Source organism: Rhinolophus hipposideros, assembly GCF_964194185.1.
Source record: "Rhinolophus hipposideros genome assembly, chromosome: 14".
Taxonomy (NCBI): domain Eukaryota; kingdom Metazoa; phylum Chordata; class Mammalia; order Chiroptera; family Rhinolophidae; genus Rhinolophus; species Rhinolophus hipposideros.
In genome coordinates, this window is record NC_138060.1 from 43736946 (window position 1) to 43763041 (window position 26096).

Here is a 26096-nt window from a genome sequence, read left to right on the forward strand (position 1 = left end):
TAATTGCTAGTAAGCATTAAGTCCTCTCTGCAGGGCACTTTCAGTCTTTAGAGTCATTTTGGGAGTTGAGTATTGAATGGAATATACGTTATAGTTTTTCCCAGAATTCAAAATTTACCAGTAGAAATTGATTTGAAAGAATCTCAATGCTGCATAACCAGGTTGGTACAGCCTTATAAATTGGGGTTAATTTAGAAAAAAGGCCCACTTTGAATTACTGAGCTTTTGGAATGAGAGAATGTATCTAAAGCAATGCAGTTTTATTACCTTCAAATCAAGCCGATAAAACTATGCTCTAAAGAGAGAGTCTGCAAGTCTCCCAATTAATAGGTAGCCAGTACTTATTTGTAATTAGTTCCATTAAACTCCTAAAGACATTATTTTCATAGATGTAATAGCAATCTTCAGTCCAATCTTTGTTAAAAGGTTACAAATTCCAGATCAAAAGGGTCTGAATGAATGAGAACACATTACATCACATTTCCAAAAATCAGTCCTGTAGCTATAAAGGCCTTGGGACCTTAGAAATGACTTCTTTCCAATGGATGTATCATCTTTTAGCAGGCTTTTAGCAGGCTTTTAACAAGCTTCTGCTTTTAGTGGAGTTCTGTTAAGTGTTTCTTAATTTCATGCACAAAAAGTAGGGAATTTGCATGGAAAATAATTCCACTAGAAACATGGGGCACGTTAGTTTGAAACTGAGCTAACATGTTGATTTTTGGGGCTTAGGGTAAAAGGTTAGGAGGAGGGAAGGAAAGGAGAGGAAGTAAGTTGGGTGACGAGGGAGAGAAGACTGAATTGATTTTATAAATTTTAATACAATTTTTTTGCTTTAGGGCTTACATCTTGTGATAATTTAGTTTTAAATGTGAAAGGTAAATAAACCATTTAACAAGGAAAAATTTAAAAAGGCCTTTCTCAGACTTATATACTTTCTCATTTATAAAACATCAGTTGAATGCTGGATATAACACTGGGTTAAGCTTTATTTACCTTCATGGTAGATTTTATTTTCTAGGCTAGGTTGTTCGACCAAAAGCTATTTGCCAGAAAGCTCATCCTAATTTTTATGACAAAGGTTGCAAGTAGGCAAATTTAGGCTCACTTTCAGGAAGTGAACTGACTGTTGATCACTGGTGTATTCTCGTCAAGTATCTCCTGAAGACGGGTCTGTAGAGCATAAAATTAGCTGATGGATGACCAGAATTTACTTACTGACTGCAGGCTGTGCAGAAAGCCATTTGGATAATTTCAGAGCATAATTAAATCTAAGTAGTCTCAAAGATATTACCTAACGAACCCCTTAAAAGGGAACATATTCACTCAGATTATCAATGGCGGACAGCCTAGGGTAGAGTGAACTCTGTCTCTTCAAATACTGGAGATAAAACAGGCGGAGAAATAGTTATTTCTTGGGATGATAACATATTATAAAATATCTATTTCTTTTAAAACGCAAAGTGAGAATTCTATTAATTTCTTTTTATTTTATTAATTATCTCCCTGTTTAAAAAATCAGACATCACATTCTCCTCAAACTTCATTTAGTTAGTTTTGATTTGGAAAAAGAAAAATATAGTTCTTGAACATGCCCAAAAATGAAGAGGTCAAGCAGACACCTGGATGATCACAGGCCATTAATGTCGGAATTGGGTTTTAATTTGAACTTAAACTTAATGTTGCTTTCTGGTGGGATCTTGGGAGGGGACTGGAGCTGGGCTGGGCTCTGAGCTCAGCCCAGGGCAATTACCTTGCAGCCTTCACACGTGATGCAACGGTAGTGATACCCGGTAGCTTTGTCACCACACACCACACATAGCTCGTCCTTGTCTAAGTAACTGGGGATATACCCTGTGAAGGAGGGAAAAAGAGGAAGGGGAGACACCATGTTAAACTCAAAGACACCATAGCTCGGAGGCGGATAAGGAGAGGGCAGGAGGTAAGGTGGGTGAGGAAGGAGGCAAGACTGAATTGTTTTTTACATTCTCATACAATTTTTGCTTTAGGGTTCACATCTCATGAGCATTTAGTTTTAAATATAAAAGGTAAAGAAAACATTTAACAAGAAAAAATTTAAAAAACCTTTCCCTGACTGAATATACTTCCCCTGATACTTATTTAGTATCTTATCTCACATGTGCAGGGCTAAGAGTGGGCCCAGGGTTTCAGAAAGCCTTAGGAATAGGTATGCTGCCTCTTGCTGTGCAGGTGGGAACAGACCCCAAGGCTGTTGGAGCCAAGGAACCATGCAGACAAGCCAGGAGGGCTCTGGGTACTAAATAACAATTTCTTTCCTAAGGCTCATTTCAGACCTTGTTCTCAGGAGACTTGATCTACTTTGGGATTGAGACACCATGCAGGTAAATTCAGAAAACTCTAGCTAGAAAGGTCCTGGGAGATCATCACGTACTCACAAGGTGAACAGGTCTTCAGGAGTTTGGCCTTCCCAGGTTCACCCTCAAACTCAACAGCAGAGACTAAAACCTAGATCTCCTGAAGTCTAGTCCTCCAGTATAAATTATGTGGGTCTTTTTCAAAAAATACAGTTAACTCCAAGTAGAATGAATAAGGCCACCTAAAAATAAATCCAGTAAGCTTGTGATATTATGATATACAACCCAACAACACCAGGTAGTGTGAAATAATAGAGGTTCTATTTAGTAAGAAAGAAAGAAAATCCAACCATGGGCGACTCTCTTGTTAGGGTACTATTAGTTAAAATTCCTTAACCCTGGAAGCTAAAGTTTAAAAACAAAAACAGCAGACTAACTCCCACCTGTCTTTGCCTCTTTCCCTTCACTTGTTCACGATATCCAAACACAAGAAACTGATTCAGAAGGGTAAATTCAGTTTCATATGTATCATCGGTTTACCACAGAAGCACATAGCTTTAATAAGACCAAAAAGTCAAAACAAGGTCTGATTTGTTGGGATGTGGAGAATGGAGGAGCTGAGAAAACAAAGTCATTCTTATTTCGGATCATGGTCCCTTATAAAGTTCTTTGACTCAATAAACTCTTATTGGTTTTAATAAAGATTAGCCAGGTTGAAATGACAGATGATTTACTATATATATTACCATGACATTTTCATAGATCTTTTGTTAAACTACGTTACTGAAGGCTTACTTTTCAGAAAAAAAAAGCATAAAGAAAACAGAAGAAAATGAACCCTTTTCACAATTTCTTAGAAATTGCTTTGCTTAGACTTTATTTCAGAAAAATGTCCCTTCTTGAGAGAGAGATAAATGACTTCAAAACGAGATTTGGTCATGCCCAGGATTATCTTTTTAAATATCACAGCTTTTCTTGGTTTACTTCTGCAAAATGGAAACCATGAGTCATCTGTTGAGTTTGCTTCAGTGGTTTTAAAACTCTCATCAGACATTAAAAAAACAAACAAAACCAGAATTCTGGGAGGTATCTGGGCAGAAAAAAAGGGGCCTGGAATGATTTGTGTGTTCATTCAAAAATTCATTTATTGATGAATTCAGAAAACTTTTATTTAACATCTACTATGTGCTCAGCACCACGCTTGGTGCTGAGACTATCAAGACAAATAATACGCGGTTTCTTCCTTTGGGAAACATGTGTGTAAGCAACCGAGTCTTGTATTTCCAGTCCCGGTCATTTCTCAATGAGAGAATAAAAGGTGAAAATGAAGGAAAGAACACAAAAGATGCTCAATACCATTGCAAGGAAATGCGAACCCAAACCATAATGAGATACCCCTTAACATCCTCTAGGGTGGTTATAATAAAAATGACAGAAAATAATAAATGATAGTGAGAATATGGAAAAATTGGAATGCTCGTATATTGCTGGTAGGAATGTAAAATGTGCTTTGGAAAACAGCTGGCAGTTCCTCAAAAGGTTAAACATAAAGTTACACATACGACCCAGCAATTCCAGTCCTAGGTCTTTACCCAATAGAATGGAAAACATATGTTCATTCAAAAACTTGTACATGAATGCTCAAAGCAACAGTATTGATAATATCCAAAAGGTGGAAACAACCCAAATGTCCAGCCAATGATGAATGGATAAACAAAATGTGGTGTAGCCATACAATAGAATATTCAGCCATAATACTGTTACATGCTACAACATGGATGAATCTTGAAAACATTATGCTAAATGAAATAAGCCAGACATGAAAGGCCATAAATTGTGTGATTCCATTTATATGAAATGTCTATAATAGGCAAATTCATAGACACAGAAATTAGATTAGTGTTTGCTAAGGCTTGGAGAGAGGGGAGGATGGGGAGTGACTGCTGAAGAGTACAACGTTTCTTTTCAGGGTAATGAAAATGTTCTGGAATTGTATAGTATTGATGGTTGCACAACTCTGTGAATATACGAAAAGCTATTGAATGAAAAATCATTGTTTTTTATGGACATATTTTGTATGCTTTGAATGTGTGAATTTTATGGCATGTGAAATATGTCTCAATAAAGCTGCTATTAAAAAACAAAAGATGAAAGAAATAAAAGACGTTCCCTTTGACAAACATTTATACAGGTATACGATTTGCCAAGCAATGTGCCAAGGATCTTAAGATGACTAAGGTTTAATTTTTGTGGAAGATTTCAGTGTAGTGGGGAAAACAGACAATAAGAGATCATCTGTGTATCATGGGATAGGCACTGGGATTGGGCTATGTCCAGTGTCGCAAACGGGAAATCTTTGAGAAGCCTTCCTTCCTACACCCCAGCCCAAGTTCAGGTTGGGTGTTCCCGTACTTCCTCTTACTTCTCCAATAATAGCCCTTTATTATCTGCATTACAACTACCTATGAACTGTGTCTTCTTTTAGACCATAATCTCTAACTCGCTATAAGTTTGTATAGTTCCAGCTAGAGGGCAGGAATCCTATTGTTCATGCTGAACCCCTGATGTCCAGCACTTGGTTCCTTTGATGGATGGTGTCACAGTTTTTCAAGATCCGTGCTATCGGCCAATGGCAAAGAACACAAGGGAGGAGGGTTATATCTGGAACCTGCACATCGGAAGGCATGAAGGCTGGAGGGGTGCCTGAGATGGCTAACGATCTCGGCAAGGGGTGATAATGCAGATATGTGGTCCAAACTTCTGGTCTAATGAAAACTGCATTAGAAAGCTTGATTTTTGGTAAAGAAACCAAGATTCCACTCAAATTAAAACGAAGAGATACAGATTCAAGCTCATCTAGGACCTAGAGATCTGGGGAGATGCAAACTCCCTAGTCAACTAGATCTGGTCCTGATTTTCTTGACTCCGCTCTGATCACTAGGTTTCATACAGTGAGACAGGACTAAGGAGAGCTTAAGGGCAATGCAATTTTCCCACACTATAGAAATGAAAATCACTATGTCTAGGCCACTTTGATTAAGATGCCATCACCAAAAGTGGGAATTTGAAGTCTGAATTTTATACAACTTGCTCAGTGTTTTACATTGGACTATGTAAGTTACTCTCCATTACACTCAGAAGAGTCTTTGCATGCTGGTTAGGATTCTGCTTTACATGATCATAAGCCCCACATCCCAAGGTTGCATACCACTGTCTTCCAGGTAACTGATGGTGCTGTGGCTCAAAGTTAATAAGAAATACTAACAAAACTCACAGAAAAACTCATTAGGCATTGATGCATTCCAAACACAGTTCTGGGGAGTCCATCCATATGAAGAAATGACATAAAAAAATTCCAACAAGGCTCTGTGTCCAGAGAACTAACTAGTTATTAAATGTGTAGAACTGGGGGGCAGGTTATAGTGAAAATGGTCAGATACTCCATACTTAACTAACATTTACCAATGGACTTCAGCGGTCAGTCTTTATGAATCAAAAACAATGTGTTTATTAGATTCTTACAAAGTCCAGTTCATTTTAGAAACATTGAAAGACATAAATTAGCAAAACGCAAATTAACCTATCAATTCTCCACCACAGAAATAACCACTGTAGCACTTTGGTGTTTCTTCATCTTAGATTAGTATGTGTGACTGTATGTGTATAGGGCTTTGAAACATATACAACACAAAGTAACCTTTAAATGACAAAGTAACCCAATTATTAAAACACACATCTACTTGGTAAAGGCAGATGGAATATATATATACATATTAATGTATACTAATGTTGTCAGGAAGGCTAGATATTAACATCTCATACATAGAGGTTATGCACAGTTGATCAGAGTAAGGACTTTGGAGTTCTTGGTATCAAGTGCAGATGGCAGAGATAAAAGAGAAAGAGGTACAAGTCATTTACTTGTAATCTTATGTTGGGGAAGCAAATTATAATACAGTTGGACTCTGTGTTGCTTGTGTGACATACTCTGGGAGGGCCAGAGAACACTAACCAGAGTTAGAAAAATCTCACATCCTATCTCACCCTACTTCACCATGACCTGCCTGCTTTATCCTTTGGTGTTGGCAGTAGGACACTGAAGATTTTCCTCCTCCCTGTAGCTCAACAATTTATGGAGATGGTTGAACTGTCTGACCTTTAAGGTTCTTGTGAAACTGGCATCCCGCGACAGCTCACAAGTGGAATGCGCTCCTTCTGTTTTCTGACTACCCGTGTGATGGATACTTTGTTTTGCTTTCTTATTGCTCTTAAATTATCTTGGAGGGTGGATGAATAAGTGATTAAATATATCTTCAGTTAAATCATTGAAACTCCTGCAGAAACCTCCGTTTAAGTTGGTAGCAGTTATTCACTTACATGATCATACTTGTACACCCCATCCATCTTTTTCTTTTCTCTAAAATATTAACGTTGGAACCATCTTATTTACCCAAAATGTCATCACAGGCAACAGCACATCAATAATTATGCCCAGGTCCATTATTCATCATTAAATAATTTCCATCAGGGAGTAACATCCCACACATAGTGAATCGATAGGTGGGGATTCTCTTAAGGTTACTGAATATGCTTGACAACATCACGTGCTAACCAATTCTCCTAGAGAACTTAACCATTTCTTGCTCTCTTAACTCAGTGTCTCCATCTTTTTTCCTTTCTCATGATCACCAAATGAATCACATGCTGGCAATATGCCCAGCTAAGGAAAATGCACATGCCGTGCTAGTTCAATTGCCAGGAGTGGACACTAAATGGATGTCAGTATTGGGTTCTGTCTTGAAACAAATATGAGAAACTCAACCCTGGAAGTCACAACGCTCATCTGAGAATTATATCTGCAAGTTGTATCAGGTGACTGTTAAAGAAGCATGGTTAATAACACCCCAGGAAACAATTAAGACCCATAATGATATGTGATAGTCCAAGGATGATATATTTTCCCCAGCTCTTATATACTTCAAACGTATCACCTTTTAAACTAATATAAACTCTGCTGCCACTTATCAAGGATATTATTATGAAAGGAAATTCCATCTGTTTGTTCAACAAAGGACTTGGAGATTTTTATTTAGCTGACACTTGGCAATGTCTGATTAACTGATAAATATTATCCTGCATATAAAACAGGTTGACATGGTAAAATGTTACCAACATTTTTTTAACCATTTTTGTTAGCAGCTAAATTAATATGTAGTTCACTTACCATACAATCAATGACTTTTAATATTTTCACAGAATTTTTAAATCATTACCATAATCCATTTTAGAAGATTTTCATCATAGCCAAACGAAACCTTCTACCTTTACAAGTCACCCCCCATTCCTCCTATCCCTTCTACCTGCTCTGCCCTAAGCAACCATTAATTTATGTTTCTCTATAGATTTACCTATCCTGGAAATTTCATATAAATGAAATCATATAAAATGTGGTCTTTTGAGACTGGCTTTCCCCTTAGCATAATATTTTCAAAGTTGTCCAATTTTTTTTTTTTTTTTTTTTTGAGAGCCCACTGGCCCATGTGGGAACCGAACCGGCAGCCCTCGGAGTTAGGAGCATAGAGCTCTAACTGCCTGCGCCACCAGGCCGGCCCATTATTTTCAAAGTTTATGCATGTTTCAGCTAACCTTAATTTAAAAACCTTGATTCTCAAAGGGGCTTAGTATGTGGGAGGGGAAAGCTGTGTACATTTGCACTAGAAATCATGCAAGAACTAGTAACCTTAGCTTTTTAGTTTGCACTAGATTCAAGGCTTTCCTGTGTATGTGTAAAATCAGAAGTCTGGCTAGTTTAATTCTTTTGAGTGAATTATAACAGCATTTCAGGTCCCAGGAGAAAAAACACTGGCACCTCTTGTCACCTTGGCAGACATAGCCCTTAGGGAATAGATTAGAACATAAGGCAGATTAATCTTGATGATAGATGAAAAGTAAAAGGTGTTGCTTAGATCTAACAGAAGGGGAGAGGAACTGAGTTCAGAGACCATTTCCAATCTGGCTGATCTGACCTTCTGTATAAGACCACTTGCTAACAGAAACAGTCCTGGCATCTAAAAGGAGCAGTGGGATTTCCAGTCAAGATGGCAGAGTAGGTAAACTCTGTGCTTACCTCCTCTTATGATCACATAAAAATTACAACCAAACTACAGAAAAACCATCATTGAGAATCACCTGAAGTCTAGCTGAACTGAAACCCTACAACTAAGGACATATAGAAGAAGCTATCTCAAGACTAATAGGAGGGGCAGAGATGCAAAATGGGCTGGTCTCACACCCATGTGTGACCATTAAAAATCAGGAGGGATATCTTGGCAGCAGAGGTAGACACTGGCAGTCTACAATGCTTGGCTTGCCGAGTGTTTAAAAAAAAATCTCAGCCAAATTTTTTAAGAGTAGAAGATATCATATAAAATCCAGATTTCTTGCTTCGTATGAAAAATTGGAAGATCTGGCAACACTGAGCCCACCTTCCCACAAGGCAACAACCAACTGGACAGAGAAGGGCAGCTCACATCCTAAGAAAGAGTTACACTTCCCAGTTCTCCACAGTCAGCCCCATTCCCTGTTCGTGCCCCACTCTGAGGCTAAATGTTACTTGCTGTTTATGTTTATTCTTGCATTATGTCTTCTTAAAGAAATGTTTCATAAAATTTTTATCTTTGTCAAAAGTGGGAAGACAAAAGTAATTCAAGAACAATGAAGGAGAATATAATTCTTTGCGGAAATGAAAAATATTTTTTAAAACATATGAACGATGTATGTGCTGCTTGAAAAATTCAAATTAAGCAGTCCTTCTGAAACAACTGTGTATCTCTCTCATTACTATCCGCTCTCTAGTGCTTGTAGGCATGAGAATTTCAGAATTCTGGTACTCATGAGATCATTTCTTCTTTTAAAAGAGGGGATAGGTTAGAAAGCAAGAAGGTAAACTGTATTAGAAGAGTTTGGGAAGGGGAGGAGAGGAGAAAAGGTCACCAGAAATTGGCACTAGCTGCCTTGGATTTTGCTTTAAGCGTCAATTTATGGCATTAGGCTTACACAGAAGCACCCACAGTTACTTCATGTTTTGTATGTTTGAGAAAAACGTTTGCCTTTTTTCTTTATCAGAATGAGATTCAAGGTTATAGCTCTAAAAATGTGAGCTATCAGCTCTTCCGCCTGATGTTATACGAAGGGGAAAGGGCAACTGTATTTGTCATCAGGATAATGTCATGGCTGTTATAAGCTGTACTGGGCTCCCTGTAGGTACACCCTACAGTCATGGTAGGTGTGAATTTCAGAGTGTGAAGTAAACCAGGTTGTTATTAACTTCCTGGTGCTTATGTTCTAGGCAGAGTTGACATAAGCAAGCATATATGTTGAAGAGAACCCGTATTCAGACCATGAGAATGATCTACAACACACATACGTAAGTAGCATGTTGCATGCAAATATGCACAGAGGGTGTCAAAAATGTATACACATTTTAAGGAAGGAAAAAACTGTATTAAGACTGTAATACTCAATATATACCAATAACAAAAGATGAATACAAGTCACGTTTGACTTCTGCAATTACAAGAGGGTCTCAAAGTGGTTACCATCAGCGTCATTTTAATATAGTTTTTTTTCTTTCTTAAAATATGTATACTTTTTTTGGGCACCCTCTGTATATGTATGTTCAAGTGTTCTCCATTTTGAAACAACTCAATATGCAAAAATCTAAGACTTTCAAGATAAAAACTGAGGAAGGATTTTCATGTTACAAAAAGATCCTTGACAAAAGATCCATTACTAAAGATGGTCTCTAAATATAAGTTCTTTTAATGCAGTGGTTCTCAACCAGGGCTGATTTTGCCCCCAATGGGACATCTGACAATATCTGGAGACACTGTTGGTTGTCACATGGGGAAGGGGGTGTTGTGTGCTACTGGCATCCAGGGCATAGAGGCCAGGGACACTCCTAAACACCCTACAAGGCACAGGACAGCCCCCACAACAAGGAATTATCTGCCCCTAAATGTTAATAGTGTCAAGGTTGAGAACTGTGGCTTTATACACCGTAAATATGACTTATTTTCTTTTAAAACAGGTGATTTAAACAAATAATTCAGTGCTGTTGTATAAAACAAGGGGTACCTGCCTTTGAAGCCAGAGCAGGTTGAAAGCGGGGGGTGGAAAATGTGATGCTGATTGAATAGAAGAGGCCGATGGGCTGTGAATTGTTAGTGACCTGAAGTGATGCAGGCTGGGATGGCAGCATGCACACTGGGGTGTGGCTGGCAGTGGGTGGGAGCAGGAAAAAAAGCATCATTGGTTCAGGGATGGGGAGCAGTACGGCAGGGAGAGGAACACATGGAGAAACTGGCCAAGATATCTGGGACAGAGGATGTGGGCTGGAAGCACAAAGCCAGAACCAAAATGGAACTCTTTAGGGAAGGGAAGAGTTGGTGGAGTCAGTGTTTGATCTAACAGGTCATGGAAAATGGTCTAAACCTTTGAGGAGGAGCCTTGTGGTGGGTGCACGGGCCAGGGAAGAACTGCCACTGAGTGGCTGCAAGCAGCAGGCTTTGAGGGAGGAGAGGGGTTGACATGGAGAGAAGAGGATAGGACAGTATGGCAGGAAATATCTGCAGAAAAGGAAAGGGGGCCGGTTGGGGTGACTACTTGAAAGCACATTCTGGGAGTCTCCAGGAGAACTGAGGAAATTCTTTAAGTAGCTAGTAAGGAGGGATCTGAGATGTGAATGGTACCAAGGACAGCGCACGGAAGCTCAGCCGTCATGAGATGTGGAAACTGGAAGAGTACAGACACTAAGTGGGCACTGATACTTAGTATCAGTACAAGAGGATGGGGTCATAAAAGCTGGAGCCGAGGAGATGAGAGAGCGAGAAGCAACTGGACCTCAGGCTGAAAGCACTTGAATGCTGAGAGCTGAGAGAAAAACTTTGAATTTGTGGGAGTATACTCATACGAGGTCATAGATGTGAACCCTTTATGCCAGAAATAAGCAGCCCCACAGTCTTTCCCAAGGCTGCCAGGTATCTGACTTCAGTTTCTTACAATGCCTTGGACTCCGGCTATTAGCTTTCATTGTGAGGAATGGCAATGGATGTTTTAGGATGAGGTTTGGGCATCTGATGAAATCTCTGAAGGATGTCCAGTTGACAAGACAGATGCCTAATTCTCAAGAAAGAAAAGAAAGAAGAGTCATGCTTTTGTCCACATTTGGACTAGGTTGGGAAATTACTACTGTTCCTGACTTTGTTTCCATTTCTGGGTGCTGAGAGGCACTTTCACTTAGCCTTTTGACAGCAAATGTGTTCTGCATTTAAAGAAATGGTTCTGTTTTCTGGCGTGCTGTTGTCTCTTAATAGCATATGGGTTGTCGTGCCTAATTTGGATTCCTAACTGTACATCAGCATGCTTACAATTACATAAGCATTGGAGGAAAATCTGCAGTCATATTAACTTCTTAAGTATTACATTTTAAAGACATGATGTCTGCAACACTTAACACATTGGGTGGACTGATCATATACGTGTTTAAATTAAACAAATTCAACTAGAGAGGGGGAGTAGAGATGAGAGAGAGACGGGGAGAAAAAGGAAGACTGAGGGAGAGAGAAGTGGAGGGCAGGTAAGAGGGAGGAAGACAAAGAGAAGAAGAGGAGAAGGAAGAGAAGGGGAGGGAAAGGTTGAGAAACAGAAATTGAAATCTTGTGTGATCACTTCATATTCAAGTTCATGGTGGGGAGTGATTATCCAGTGGGACTCATACATCTTCCTTTTTTAAAATTTCCTTTCCTGCCTGCCTGCCTCTCAGGAAACCAAGTATGATTCTAACATTTAAGGGTACCTATTTCTCATGCAACAATTTTTTTTTCTAGGAAGACTCTGAAACCTCCCTACCCCCAAGTCTACTGTATAGCAATCCTTCTCTAACTTTAAATGAGGCCAAGGAAATTCTAATTAGAGGTCTTATTTCTTTGGGCTTAACTCCTCTTTCTAATCCAATCCTCTTGATGTGGGTCACTTCAAACACCCCCCACCTTACCATTTAATTTCCATTTCTAATGTCTACACAATTATTCACATGAAGTCAACAGAGCTGCAGAACATGAAAAAAGATTTAGATTCCTGTCCTCGAGACAGAGGAGCAATGAAAGCAGATGCAGAGAGACCAGTTTTATGTGGAGTTCCTGCTTCAGTTATTATTTTTTCTCTCTGCAACACACAAAAAAATGTTGCTGTAGAACGAGAACATGTGTAATCAAAACCAAACCAAAACTGAACAGCACAAACGCACACCCCATCTCCTTGATCCTGGTTCCAAAGCAGGAAATGCTTTTTCTCTTGGATACGATAACCCACTCAGATGCAAACACACTAGCCACTTTTTGGACATGCAATTCCTATAAAGATGGCACATACAATGTCAAGCAAAGAATCCAGTGGAGAAGGGTACCACGGGATAGACACTCCAGGGAAGGATTCTGTGTAAACAGACCCAGAGGCTGACTGGCAAAGCTGCCCACAGAGCAGCCAGACTCAAGCTGTTTGGGGACTTTGGAATGTAACTGGAATTTCCGGTGGAAACAACCAGCCACTGCCTCCTCCCACCCCGCCCCTCAAATAAAAAAGATATCAATTTTAACTATGCCGAAACCATGGCCACAAAGAAGACACAATACCCTGGCTGCCAGTTCTCCTCCCCTTCGTCTGATTTCCACACTTACTCCCCTTCCTCCTGAGCCTGGGGAATCACAACTGGCTGTGAGGACTGGCTTTTAACACCACAAATCATGGCTATGTTCCTTGAAAGACAGAAAATTAGGAGCTTGTATCTCCTGAGTGGTGGTTACAGTGCTTTTAATTTGTCTTCTAACTTTTAAACATTAACAATGTGTTCTCTCATATTCTGTATGAAAAAATAAGACAGACATTATCTTCTGCATGTCACTCCTCCTCAATGTGAGAATTATATTGGCTGCCCCACCAATTCTGGAAGTTGAATTTTGGATTTGATTCAAGGAACTTGATTCAGACCTTTCCTTAGTTCGTGTTCTCACTGCTTCAGGAACTTGATAACTTTCTTCCCTCTTGCTTATAAATACAAAAAGAGAAAAACAGCACAGGGAGAACTAAAGTCATTCTAGTCCACCGTTAAGATAACCAGTCTTAACAGTGGGTTCGCTAGCCTTCCTTTATTTCATTTACGTGTACTTACAATACACTTTTTGAAAACAAAATTATGATCCTTCTCTACATACTAGAAAACTCCAATTAAAGGCTAGAGAATAAGCTTTCCTTAAAAAAAAAAGTCAGGCAAAAGTTCAGACAGTTGCCTTATTGAAGAGTTTATAGATCTGTAGTGACAACAACAAACACAGATGAAGCAATTATGAAATTCATGAAAATAGATAAAAATCCAATTGGAATAATGAGGCCTGCTCCACTGAACACCTGTTTATAGTCTTAATTTTGCCTTAAGGAGATACTACTGATGTCCTCCAACAACAACAAAAATCAATAATGGGTCAATATGGATAAACGTGTTGGGTACGACCTTTTGTCCTAAGAGGCAGCGAACAGCTGGGTTTAGTTCTACTGGGATTTACTTAAAGACTTGTAACAATAAATAATGGCGCATTTAAGAATATTTGCTTGCTTTGATTTAGTGAGTTTGGCAGGTGGCAGTGGCTTTTCAATGGCATATGGCTTTGAGAAATTACATCAATATATGCATACAATGTGTCTTAGCTTCTAGTTCATGCATCAAATTAATTAGTAAAGAATCCCTAGTTTAACATTTTATAAGCAAATATTCTCCAGCACTGATTGAAGAAAATATAGTGAAAAGACAAAAGAAAAAAGAGTAAAAGAGCATGAAAAGTTTTGCAGGAATTTTTAAGAAGAGTGAAATGCCCAAATAGAGAGACAGACAGCAATATTTTCTTATGATCCTACAGCATTAAGAACCACATACCCAGGCATGTTTAATGAGGCAATGTTAACATACTCTTTTCAAAGATAAATTACTTACAAGTATAATTTTAAATGAAATAGAAAGCACTTACTCAATCTACCTCAAATGTTCCCATTAGGGGACATGGCGTGCCCCTTGGCAAGAAATGAGAAATTCTGATGCCCTTCAAAGGGGATGTAAAACTAAATGAAAACACAGGTGAATGCGTCTGAATATGTTTTATGCTATAATATAATCCCCTCCACATTTCATGTATGGAAGCTAATAGAATAGCACAGAACATATAAACACGGTATATGGCAAAAACTGCACAGGGATTCTAGTTTTAGCTTGTTTTTTTCAGATTTTGTCTGTTTGCAAAATAGGCTACTTTTAATTATAGTCACATTGAAAAAAAGCAAATGACAATTTTTATAGGAGCCGCAGTGAAATAAACCACATTCTGTTTTAAGATAATTTCACAGAGGAATTGACCTTTGAAGATCAATCAGCATCATATTCTTGCAAATTATAGAAACCTGTAAATTTGGTTTCCTACGCAATATCCTGTAGATCGTACACAGAAAAAATGGGTTTCTGGCATATTTGCATTAGAATTTGAGTTACGGATATTTGAAAGCATTTTTTATCCAGTAGCTGCTATTAAGTTCCCTGAATACTACCTGTTTGCTTCTTTTGTTTTACTTTTTGATAATACAGGAAATGCTCAATGGATAGAAAATTAAACCGCACTGTAAAGCCACAGTGTCTATTAAAATAAATGGATATCACACTTGTTTCAACATTGGATATTTTGAAGGATATTTCACTTACTTTCATATGGAGAGTTCATTTGACATAATTCCTGACATGTCAAAATTTAGGGAGACAATGGCAATATAAAATTTACCAGTTTCTTTTCGAGTTTCATAGTCCTACAGTTTGGTTTGATTACAAGTAAATAATGTTTAAACTTTACATGGATAAGTAAATACATTAAAATAAACAGTTACAAATCCTAACATATCAACATTATAGTACCATCAAATATCCCTAAAATATTTTACTAGTTAACTAAAATAAACTTTTAATATGAAGTGCCAAGAAAAAGTCAAATGAGTTTTGAATCTGAACCTGATCCGGGGAGAATTATCCCCCCTTCAAACGCTACAGTGCCAATCTGTTCAGGGGATGCCTTTCACACATTTTTTTTTTTTTTAGCAAAGGGGACAATATTCACTCCAGGCCATATATAATGTCGTGTAATATTATACATATATTATATATAATCCTATGTTATATATATATTTTCTTTCTACGTATATGTGTGTGTAACACACACACACACACACACACACACACAGAGCCTAAAAATATAACTCAACCCAGCTTTCATATATGAAGAAAAAGTGCTTGGAAATCTTTGTTGTTCACAGACCCTTTCCAATCACCTAGCAACCTCTCTTTACTGCTGTTTTTAATTTCGAACATTCAGTGTTCAAAGTCAAAGATGTAACTAAGCTGATGCAAACTGTAACTTTAAAACACAACGGAAAGAAACACGGAAACTTTTAACAAATGTAAGCAGAATGGTCCCTACCTTTTTTTTGAGAGTACGATGGTGACTGCCCTTGAGAAAAAGTAGGCTTTTCTTCAGTGAAGTATTCAGGTTGGCTGTATTGATTCAGGGCCATGTCCAAGTCAGACTCCTTGCTTTTCAGCATGTTTCCAGGGTAACTACAGGTATAAGGCTGATTCACTGCCCAGGCCTGTTCCATATATATGTTGTTACTGGGCACAGCCTGAGCGTTGCAACCACTGTAACCCGGGCTATCTTCAAAATACGCGTAATAATCAGTGGCCTGCATGTAGCAATTGCTGCCAGCAGCTGGGTGCACTTCATATAGTTCTTGCATACAGTAGCTCATTTTGTTACCCTGGCTCAGTTTCTACTTTACATATACACACGCTCTATGCATGCATTCACCAGCCCCATACACCCTGCGAGCCGGGCATATATGCCGAGAAGCGTACATCCATACGCATGAAACAAGAAGGGAAGATGAATAAACACCACCACGAACACAGCAACCCAGCCTGCTTTACTTTGGAAGAGCACTTGATGTGCTAAAATCCTATTTAGTTTGAGGTGTCTTTTGAGCTCTCCTGCCATTCAAACATACTGGAAAGCAGATTTCTGACTCTCAGAGGTCTTAAGCTGTGAATGCAGCTAATTCCTGGGGAAGATGGCAGGTAGGAGGGATGACCTCCACCCAGTCGGAGGAGTGACGAGAAGGTTCCTGCTGCTCCCAAACTGGGGAGATTCCTTTTATATGCTGTTTCAATCTCTTTCAACATGATTAGAAAATGATTACTCATTCTGTCATCTTGGTTGACAACTTAAGCATGAAACATTATCAAGACATCTTAGAGAATATCCTCAGATACACAGAAAATCCTAAAATCAATAATCTAGTTTATTAGCATGAACCAGAGAAAATCCAGTGGTAACGAGCCTGATGACTGACTCCAAAACACTAATCCAGTTGTACAAATGTTAGTGGTTAAATCTGTTGTTGAATGTTACTGATTGGCTTTTAATAGCAGGATCTCACCATCTTCCCAATGACGCACAGGTCCCACAGGTTTTTGAAACGTGCCAAGGAAAACCACATTTGAAAATGCCGCTGGTGTCTGTGAAGAAGTTCTATTTTGTTCCTTGCAAGTGAGAATTTTCTACATCATCAGCACTAATCTACATGAGACCTAAAGCTTAAATTAACTTTGCTCACTCTGTCTTTATGTTTTGTTTACAAGTGCATGAGGGAGCGCTGTGCCAATACCCTTACCGAAAAACACGCCCTATTAGAGCATTTTAGCCGTCTGTTGGTGCTTAACAGCACTCTTAAAAGTAATATGCGGAAAACTGTGTACATCCCTCATTTTATTCCCATTCAAATCTGCTTCTGAGATGATTTTGAAGCTTAATTGGAATTTAAGTAGTATTCACGCACTTGACATTTAAACATAGCGATCCCAACGAGAAAAGCATTTTCTATGAGACTCACCACATCTTTTAACAAGACGCTAACAAATATCAAGTTAGACCAGAAATGTTTGTTGAGATGATTACTAAGGGTATTTTCTCCACGTGGATGCTGGTTAGCATATGTATGTCCACATATACACGTGCGTTCTAGGAGATGATTCAGTTAAGAGAGGAAGCTGCTTTCTTTGAAGCTATGGGTTTTTCCTCTGTCTTCCGGGCTTCAGGTGGTTACATTTACATTTGGGTTCCCGCTGACCCACAAATGTGAGACCTCATTGGTATTTCCCTCCTAAGGGACCAAGGCAATGTAATGTAATATTCAACAGTGAGACCTCTACTTTGGACACAAAGCTCCAGTCAATTGCAACATGGAATTCAGGGGCCGGGACATTAGATAGGAGAAAGGAGGGTATTATGATCACTATTATGATCACTCAATAAACATCTATGGGGTGTCTGTTAAGTACAAAGCAGGAGGTGGCAGGAGCAGAAATGGCTGTTCAAAAAGTCAATCATGATCCCTGCCACTAAGTAGCTGAATAGCACATATATTCGATATACAGAGTCAAGTAGACCAGTGTCATGCCAGGGAGTCTTTAAGTGCTGATAATTTTATAAATGTAGTAAGGCAGCCATCGGTTCAAGGGAAGAAGGTGAAGAATTGGAGAACAATCAACAGATGAGACAAAATGAGGGAAGAAACCCAGGCAGACCCCATGGAAGTTTAGTAATAAGACTCCTCGAAAAACTGCAACAATAAAACAAGTTAAAAAACCTATTAAAATGAAAACAACTATAAAAATGAAATAACTATAAAAATGAAAAGCTGAACTATAAAACAAGTAAAGGGTTTTTTTTTTTTTTTTTTTTTTTCCAAATTGGTACATTTGAACCTGGAAAATGAACTGCATCATCCTAGAAAGCATGAAAGTTACCATAAGGAATGAAGAACATAGCTAACATTTAAATAGTGTTTTTACGAGTACTCTCTGATTACTTTTAAAACAAATAAAAGATTTAGTCACAAGTGTTTTTTAAGAACACATACACATAACATTACAATTAATGTGTTCTCCCTACCGAAAATGTCAAAACATTTCATTGGAAGCAATGACTATTTTCTGAAAACCTCAGGAAAAAGGATCCAGGCCTTATGTTTTTTGTCTGATTTCACTTATTTATCTCAAATTTCCCAAAACTAATCTGAAAATTAAGCTTTCAATAAAGCAGTTTTCTTTCCTGGCAAACACACGTGTTCCGAGCCTTCTTTTTCTGGTTAGAAATTGCATGTCAAATTCATCCACTTTTGCAGTTTTGCCCAGTGCATTTCCTGGCTCCCTGTCTGTTTCACTGCAGGCAGAAATCCAAGCAATTTCTTGCTTTTCACCAGTAACGATGTCAACTAAAGCCAGAGCCTCAACTTCCATTCCAAAGGAACACTTAAAAAACTGTTTTCCAAAATTGCTAAATGTGCTTGAAAAATCAGTTATTGTGCCCCAGAACTGGATATTAATACTGCAACGAAAAAGGACAGAATGGCTCTTGAAAAACTTTTTTCTTTCAACTTTTACTAAACGTTTGGAAGACCCCTGAGAATCAACAACATTTGTAGTGAATTAAAACCATCCTGAATTCCATCAGAAGTCTTTGAATAGGAAAAAAGCTTCAAAACATATTTAAGAGAACCCACTGCCTCACTAATTTTTATCTTTTGGAGAAAACAGAACAAAACTTTGTGAAAAGCACTCTTTGTACCAAGTGGGGCAATCCTTTACTTGTAGTAAATGCATGAAACTCTTATTACTGTCAGTTGGAAACGGAAATAGAGTTCACCACTCACATTGAATTTGAAATATGGCCCCTCACACCCGGATAGAAGCAATCACAGTGCTGTCACTTGTGATCCATCTGGCAGACTTCTTTGTAAAGTCGATAGAGCAATTTAAACACATTATGTGTCACCAATGAGGTGAGCTTCAGTAAGAGTATTTTCTTATTTCCCTGGCTGACTATTCTAATTTACTTACTTAGAGAGAAGCTTGTTGTTTGACTCCCACTGCCTCAAACTGCCTGAGATAAATTTGGGAGGGCTTTAATAATTCTCATTAGAAATGTTTCAATCAATAATAATATATTGTATAAATACACCTTTGTTCATGGCTGGAAAGAAATAACAAAAGGATAAGACTAATATTATTCTTGGAAAATCTCATAGGTAAACAACAAACTCTCAAGGTCTCTGAGGCAGGACAGGGTTTCTCTCTTCCCATTTATTTTCCCTCTATTTTCAACTGTGTTGATTCTCAAATAAAGCTGGAATAACCCATAAACTTTAATGAATCTAGGTGTCACTCTCAGAAATCTGATTTAATTGATATGGGGTGAAACCTTAGCATGAGGATTTTTTTTAAAGTTCCCCAGGTTATTTTCGTAGGTGGCAAAATGTGAGAACTGCTGTTTTACTGGGTGCCCCTTCACCTTCTGCCAGGGCATCCAGCATACTTACTTATTTTTCATCATTTGCAGTTTCACTACACATTTCCCCTAGTTCTTAGAAATTTACTCTCCATACCTCAATCTGGCTTCACTTGACCTTGAGTTATCTAGTCAAGTAGAGGAGACAGGTCAAGGAGACATACTAGGAAAAAATTAAATCCAAGGGAGTATGATAATAGTGCCATGGGAATACAAGAAAAATCTGCCTAGGGTCTCAGGGGACAGCTTCGCAGAAAAAGTGACCTGTGAGCTGGCTTTTGAAGAATATGTAAGACTTCAACAGTGGAAGCCAGAGATATAAGACAGCTGAGCAGAAATGTCTTAGGGAGAGTGTTATCAACTATACTTGCAAAAAGGCACACAAAGAAAGACAATTAATAAACATTAAGGCAATGTTCATGCTAGCTTCTATGCTAATAGTTGTTCTTACTTTCTGCTTTAGTAATAGAATCTCCAAATTTTAGTGGGCCATGGCCCTTGGGAAAAAAAAAACTTTTGTTTCCCAGTCTCCCTTGTGCTTAGATGTGTCTGTATAAATAACTTCTGGCCAATGAGATGTAGCAGAAGAAATGTTGTAAGGCAGTTTCTAGGAAACTTAAAAGACAACTTAAAAAAAATACTGGTGCATACCATTTGCTGTTCTATTCTTTGTTTCCGCTGCCTGGAATATGAATATGATGGCTCGATCTCCAGACACCATTTTGGTCCATGAGGACAAAAGCCATACTCTAGAGATGGTAGAAAAATAAGTTGGAGGAAATGTAGGTGCTGAACCTAAAACTGCCACAGAACTGCCACACTAACTTAGACTGTTAATCTCTGGATACTTTTTCCCCTCAATATAGAGAAATAAACATTTCACTTGGGTCATAGTTTTCTACTTACTAAAACAGTGATAACAGTTACCCACCCCATCAGTTATTGTGAAGATTGAGTTATTATAAGTAAAGCACTTAGAACAGTGACTGGCATAGTAAGTGGTATAATTATATATACATAAAAATATATACATATATATATACAGAATAATATGGACACATATACATAATACTATATACATATATACATAACAATGTACACATATATACATACATATACATAATAATAATTATAATTATTATCGAAATGCTTTAGACTCTGTCTTAGACCTTCTCTTCTCAGTCTACATTTTCAGTCTAGGTCAGGAGTCAGCAACTTTTGGCCTGCAGGCCAAATGTGGCCCACTACCTGCTTTGTCAATAAAGGTTTACTGGAATACAGCCACACTTATTTGTTTACATATTTTCTATGGCTACTTTTGTATCTACTCTGTGCTACAATGGCAGAGTTGAGTAGTTGTGACAGAAACCACATGGCCAACTAAAAATATGTCACTTAAGTGAAAAGTTTGCCATCCCTGCAGTAGGTGATCTCATTCTGTCTCAGAGCTTTGAATAACAGTTAAATGACATCCAAATGCATATCTCCATCTCAGACACCTCCTCTAAAACTAGAATCCTATGTCCAACTGTCAACTTGACATCTCCATTTGCATAACCAGTAAACATCTCCAAATGAATTCTTTCTAAAACCTATTCCTCCTGCAGCCTTCCCATCTCAGTGCCACCATCCACCTGGGCATTTCAGCAAAAAACCTGGGAGCCCCCTTTGACTCCTCACTTTCCCTCACTAGCTACATCTAACCCAGCAGCAAGTTCACTGGTTCTTACTCAAAATATGTTTTTAACGCAACCACTTCTTTGTTTCCACTGCTATCTCCCTAGCCCAAACTGTTACCAACTCCTCACTGGATTGCCAAAATGGCTTCCTAACTTGCCTTGCTTCACTTTAATTCTTTTTGCTACAGCAAACAGAGAGTCATGTTTAAAAAAACTGAACATCAGAACATGCCAATTCCCTGCTTAAAAACTTCAGTGGCTTTTCACTGCATTTAGGATAAAACTCAAATTGTTTACCAAAAGGTGGCGCTTCCCCACCTCATGTCAACACTTGCCCTACCCATCATATACTTGACTGCAGCCAAACCATGTACCAACTGTTCCTTGACCACCCCCAGATCTTACCTGCTTCAGGGACACTGCACATGTTCTCTGTCTGAGGTGCCCACCCTTTTGGCTTTTCACAGGACAGAGCCCTTCTCATCCTTCAGGATTTAGCGTGAATGTCACTGTCTCTGCTTTGAGAAACACAGAATTCTGCTCTGTTGAATATATGCTGGAGGTAAGGTCATTGGTAGGGATATATCACTTGGAAGAATAATTTTTTTTTTTGGTCAGATTACAGATCAAGGACAGGGAGGCGGAGCTTGGGAAGCTGCTGAGATGGGTGCTCTTTTTATGATCTTTAGCAAGGAGGAAAGCTACTGGCCAGAAGAAGCAGGCAGAACATGTAGAAATGCAAATCCCAGGTGGCTGCAGAACACAACCCAGGCTTTTGGGCTCTGAGATTATGTCTGGTTTGGCAGAAATAGAAACTCAAAGTCCTCCTCTTTTAAAACATCTATACTCTGAAATTGTTCCTAATTTTTTTCTCCTTTAGTATTTAATAAAACCTTTTCGATAGTTCTAGCTTGTCACATCTCTACTAAAAAATACTAAAGGGAGCCTTTTGTTCACAACCCATCACCAAGCATAATTTGTTTTCACAAAAATATGCCAGAAAAAGTGACAATGTGGTTTACCAGTATAAAAAGAATGGATTCTGATTTGGTGCAATAGGGAAAGAAATGGCTCTGACGAAGTGGGCATAAGACCAAGCTGATGGGAACAGCCCCAATAATTGAACTGAGAGATTGCCAAGGAGAAGGAGGTTCTCATTAAGGAGTTCTGGTGGCTTTCTCAGCTTGGACACTCTTTACAGGTCAAAGGTTTGGAGGCTGTACGTTTTATTTCATTAAAGTGGAACGGTTGCCGTAGCACATTCATGCAAAAGATAACCACAAACCCAGTTCCAGCAGACTTCTAACAGATGAAATATGTCAATTTACAGAACGAGTGGCTTAAAGAAAATAGCCTTTTGCAGTTCCAAAAAGATTATAAAGTAGACTCTCAAATCCTTAGGTCAGTGGTTCTTAAAATGTGGTTCCTGAATCAGCAGCATTAGTATCTCTTGGAACTTCTTAGAAATGCAAATTCTCCAGCCCCACCTCAGACTCACTGGATCAGAAATTCTGGGGAGTGAGGCCTCTTGGGGATTCTGATGCAGGCTGAAGTTTGAGAACCACTGCCTTAGAGGAAGGCTCAAGTGGTTCCATAAGCTGGTCTCTGCCAACCTTTCCAGCCTCACTAGCTGTCACCTTGAGCCCTGGATTCTTAGAGCTCCTTCGTGTTTTCTGGTTTCTCTTTGTTCTGGAGGGTGTATTGGCTTTGTCCTTGATTTGAAACATTTCAGGCCAGTTTTGCCTACGAGAAATCAAGAAGTCCTGTGTTCCATGTAGCCAGCCTAGCTCAACTATTGCAGCCTCTACTTTGGGTTTTGGTGACTAAGCATAGCCAATACAATAGCACTTAGCATACTTTGTCATTGTAACTCAGGGCTCTCATAAGGAGCAATGACTTCTGATTATCTTTGGGTCTCTGGACAAAACAGTAATCATCAAAGCAGGAGCACTCTGCTTCCAGCCAACCCCCACAGCCACAACCTATTGATGGTATACCAGAAACCTTCGTGTCACGAAGCCTTTCCTCAGATGGCCCCCCACCTCTGATTGGTTTTTTTTCAGTCTTCTTCAAGAGATGATCTCCTCTGCTTGCCTTTAAATTGAACCTCCTCTTTGGTTCTATCCTCAACCTACATCTAACCACATGTATTCTCACCGGGTGATCTATCAACGCCCGCAGCTCAACTACAGCCCAGGGTGCTGATGATGCTTAATCTCCTCGTGCCCGCTAGACCAGCCACCTACCAAACAGCGCTCTGTGAATGCCTCCATGGTACCACACACACCAAGGTGAAACTTATCTATGTGCAGATTCTGTGCTGTGTGTTTAAAACTTCATCTTATTTAATCCTCCTGATGGCCCATCAGGGTAGCTATGGCTATCCACATTTTTTTAAAAAATAAATATAAACACATCTATTTGTCCAACGTGGCACAGCTGGTCATTTGAAGAGTCAGGATTCAAACCCAGATCTTTTCAAGTGGAAATTACATGCTTAGACTTTGCCTTGTAACTTATCTCTCTCTTGCTAGCTTTGCCACCACATTGGTCACAAAGGGCTGACCGCTTTATGCTGTCACTATCTTCATTAAACCCCTTATCACTTCTCTTTAAAAGCTGGTAAACCCAACAGGTTTCTATGCCTCGGATATTACCTCGATATTTCAATTCATCTTCGACATAGTAGCCTGGGGATTAATTTTAAAGGAGAATCAAAAACATGTCACCTATTCTCTCCCTCGCAACCCCCCATTCCAGTTTGAAATCACCCTTGGCTTTCAAGATAAAGTTCAAAAACTTACAGGTCCTTCACGATGTGGCCCTGGACTGTTTTTATTCCTATCTTTTGCCCTTTATGGAATCTGAACTCAGGCCATTTGCTGTTCTGCTGAACAGTGTCTCTATACCTTGGTTACACACTGTTCCCTCTTTCCTACCTTACCTCTATTCCATACGGGGATCTAAGCGCTGTGAAACCGATTTCAGTTAGATTATATTATTTAAGCACCACAACAATCTTATAGGTAGATATTATTGTTCCTGTTTTAGAGATGAAGAAACTGAGACCTGGAGAGGTTAAGTAACTTGTCCAAGGACATATGACTGAGCAGTGGTGATCTGAATGCAGGTATATTTGGCTGCAAACCCAAAGCTTAGTTCCAAAATACTGTGCTCCCACTAAGAATATCAGCTTTCCAAGTAGTAAAGCTGAAACGGTTATTTATATTTATATCTAGAGCTCTTAAAATCAATGCATAAATTACAGAGAAAAATATAGTGCTTATTTTCTGGTTATTTACGTTAAGTTAGGGGCTCATAATAAGCATATAATAGCTGCTGAATGAATGAATGAATAAGTGAACAGTGGCTGAACCACCTGAAGTTATAATCATCCAGACTGTGAGTTAATATGTATTTTCTTCATGTAAAAAGGATGGTAAGTTAGAAAACAGAATATGGCTATAAAATATGCCTTCAGTTTGCTCCCCTTATTCCATTAGTTTAATTGGGGTCCAGGCTATTGTCAGGCTCTGACGTCTTGATATATAGTGATTCTTCATGGTTTGCCAATCGTCTTCCCCGAGGGGTCCAGAAACCATGTCTGACAAGGGAATTTATATCTTCAAAATATTTCTAAACATCTTTGCTGGATGTTTAGGCCATGCAATTCTCTCTTGCATATTGAAAAATAATACATAGTCTGAATTCACCCTAAAATTTGTTCCATGTAAGTTTTCAAGTAATGGATTATAGGTCCGCAAATTCCAATTCCAATAACACAGATCCATTTGTGCTATTTCAAAGCCTCTCTTCCATAGCATTTCTAGTGGATGGAAGAGTGTCGAATGATGAGAGGAATTCTAGCAAAGTGCCTTGCATATAAGAGCCCCCTGGATGAAGATCAAGGGTTTATTCTAACTAATATTTCTCAAGACCAAAGGCAATCATAAAGTCTCCTTGTGCTTTGAAAGAATGAGATAATATTCAAAAATTGCTTAGGATCTCGACAAAACAAAAAAATGTACATATACAAAAGTGAATACAGAATAGCACATTTAAGGCTGGGGATTGAAAGAAAAGGTAAGGCTTGTGAAATATATTGTAGACTCCTCTTATCAGCATTGAATTCTTTTTTTCTAAGCCATCAGTGGCATAGATACGCTTTTTCATGAATGAACATTTGATTCAAAAGCCAACCTCTAATGACTCTCATATAGTCTGATGAAACTTGGGCATCATAATCTAGAAAACGTCCAATAAAATTTCAGTTTGGTGAAACTTTAATTAGAATACTGGCTACAGAATAATGACGCATATCTACCGTATGTTTACTTCCATAAGCAAACAATACGTCCGGTGGGGGAGGTTATTCCCATTCATTGTACAGAGCGGAAAACTCATCTTTACGTACCTACTAAGGGAAGATGTTAGTATAGAAATTTTGGTCCTTGAATTGTTATTCTAGAACTTGCTGCCCACTTCCCCACATTACTGTTTTAAATAGAAAATTATGTTAATGTTTTGAAAATTCTGGTCAATTATGCATTTTAACACAACTTCTAAGGTCACGATCATGATTTATCTGTTTTTCC

At 38.6% G+C, this 26096-nt stretch overlaps 1 protein-coding gene across 17 annotated transcripts in view; it reads right to left on the bottom strand.

Moving 5' to 3' along the window:
• The window catches only part of THRB (thyroid hormone receptor beta), a gene marked incomplete at its 5' end in the record, with an annotated part of 331491 nt that overhangs the window by 27558 nt on the left and 277837 nt on the right, over window positions 1-26096 (bottom strand). For 16 of the 17 annotated variants that reach the window (XM_081073410.1, XM_081073416.1, XM_081073425.1 and 13 more), the window contains one exon: window positions 1751-1851. In XM_081073410.1, the coding sequence (XP_080929536.1) occupies window positions 1751-1851 (101 nt within the window). Of the gene's footprint in view, window positions 1-1750; window positions 1852-15898; window positions 16227-26096 lie in introns of those variants that run through there. The other variant, XM_081073417.1, reaches the window with a different exon arrangement.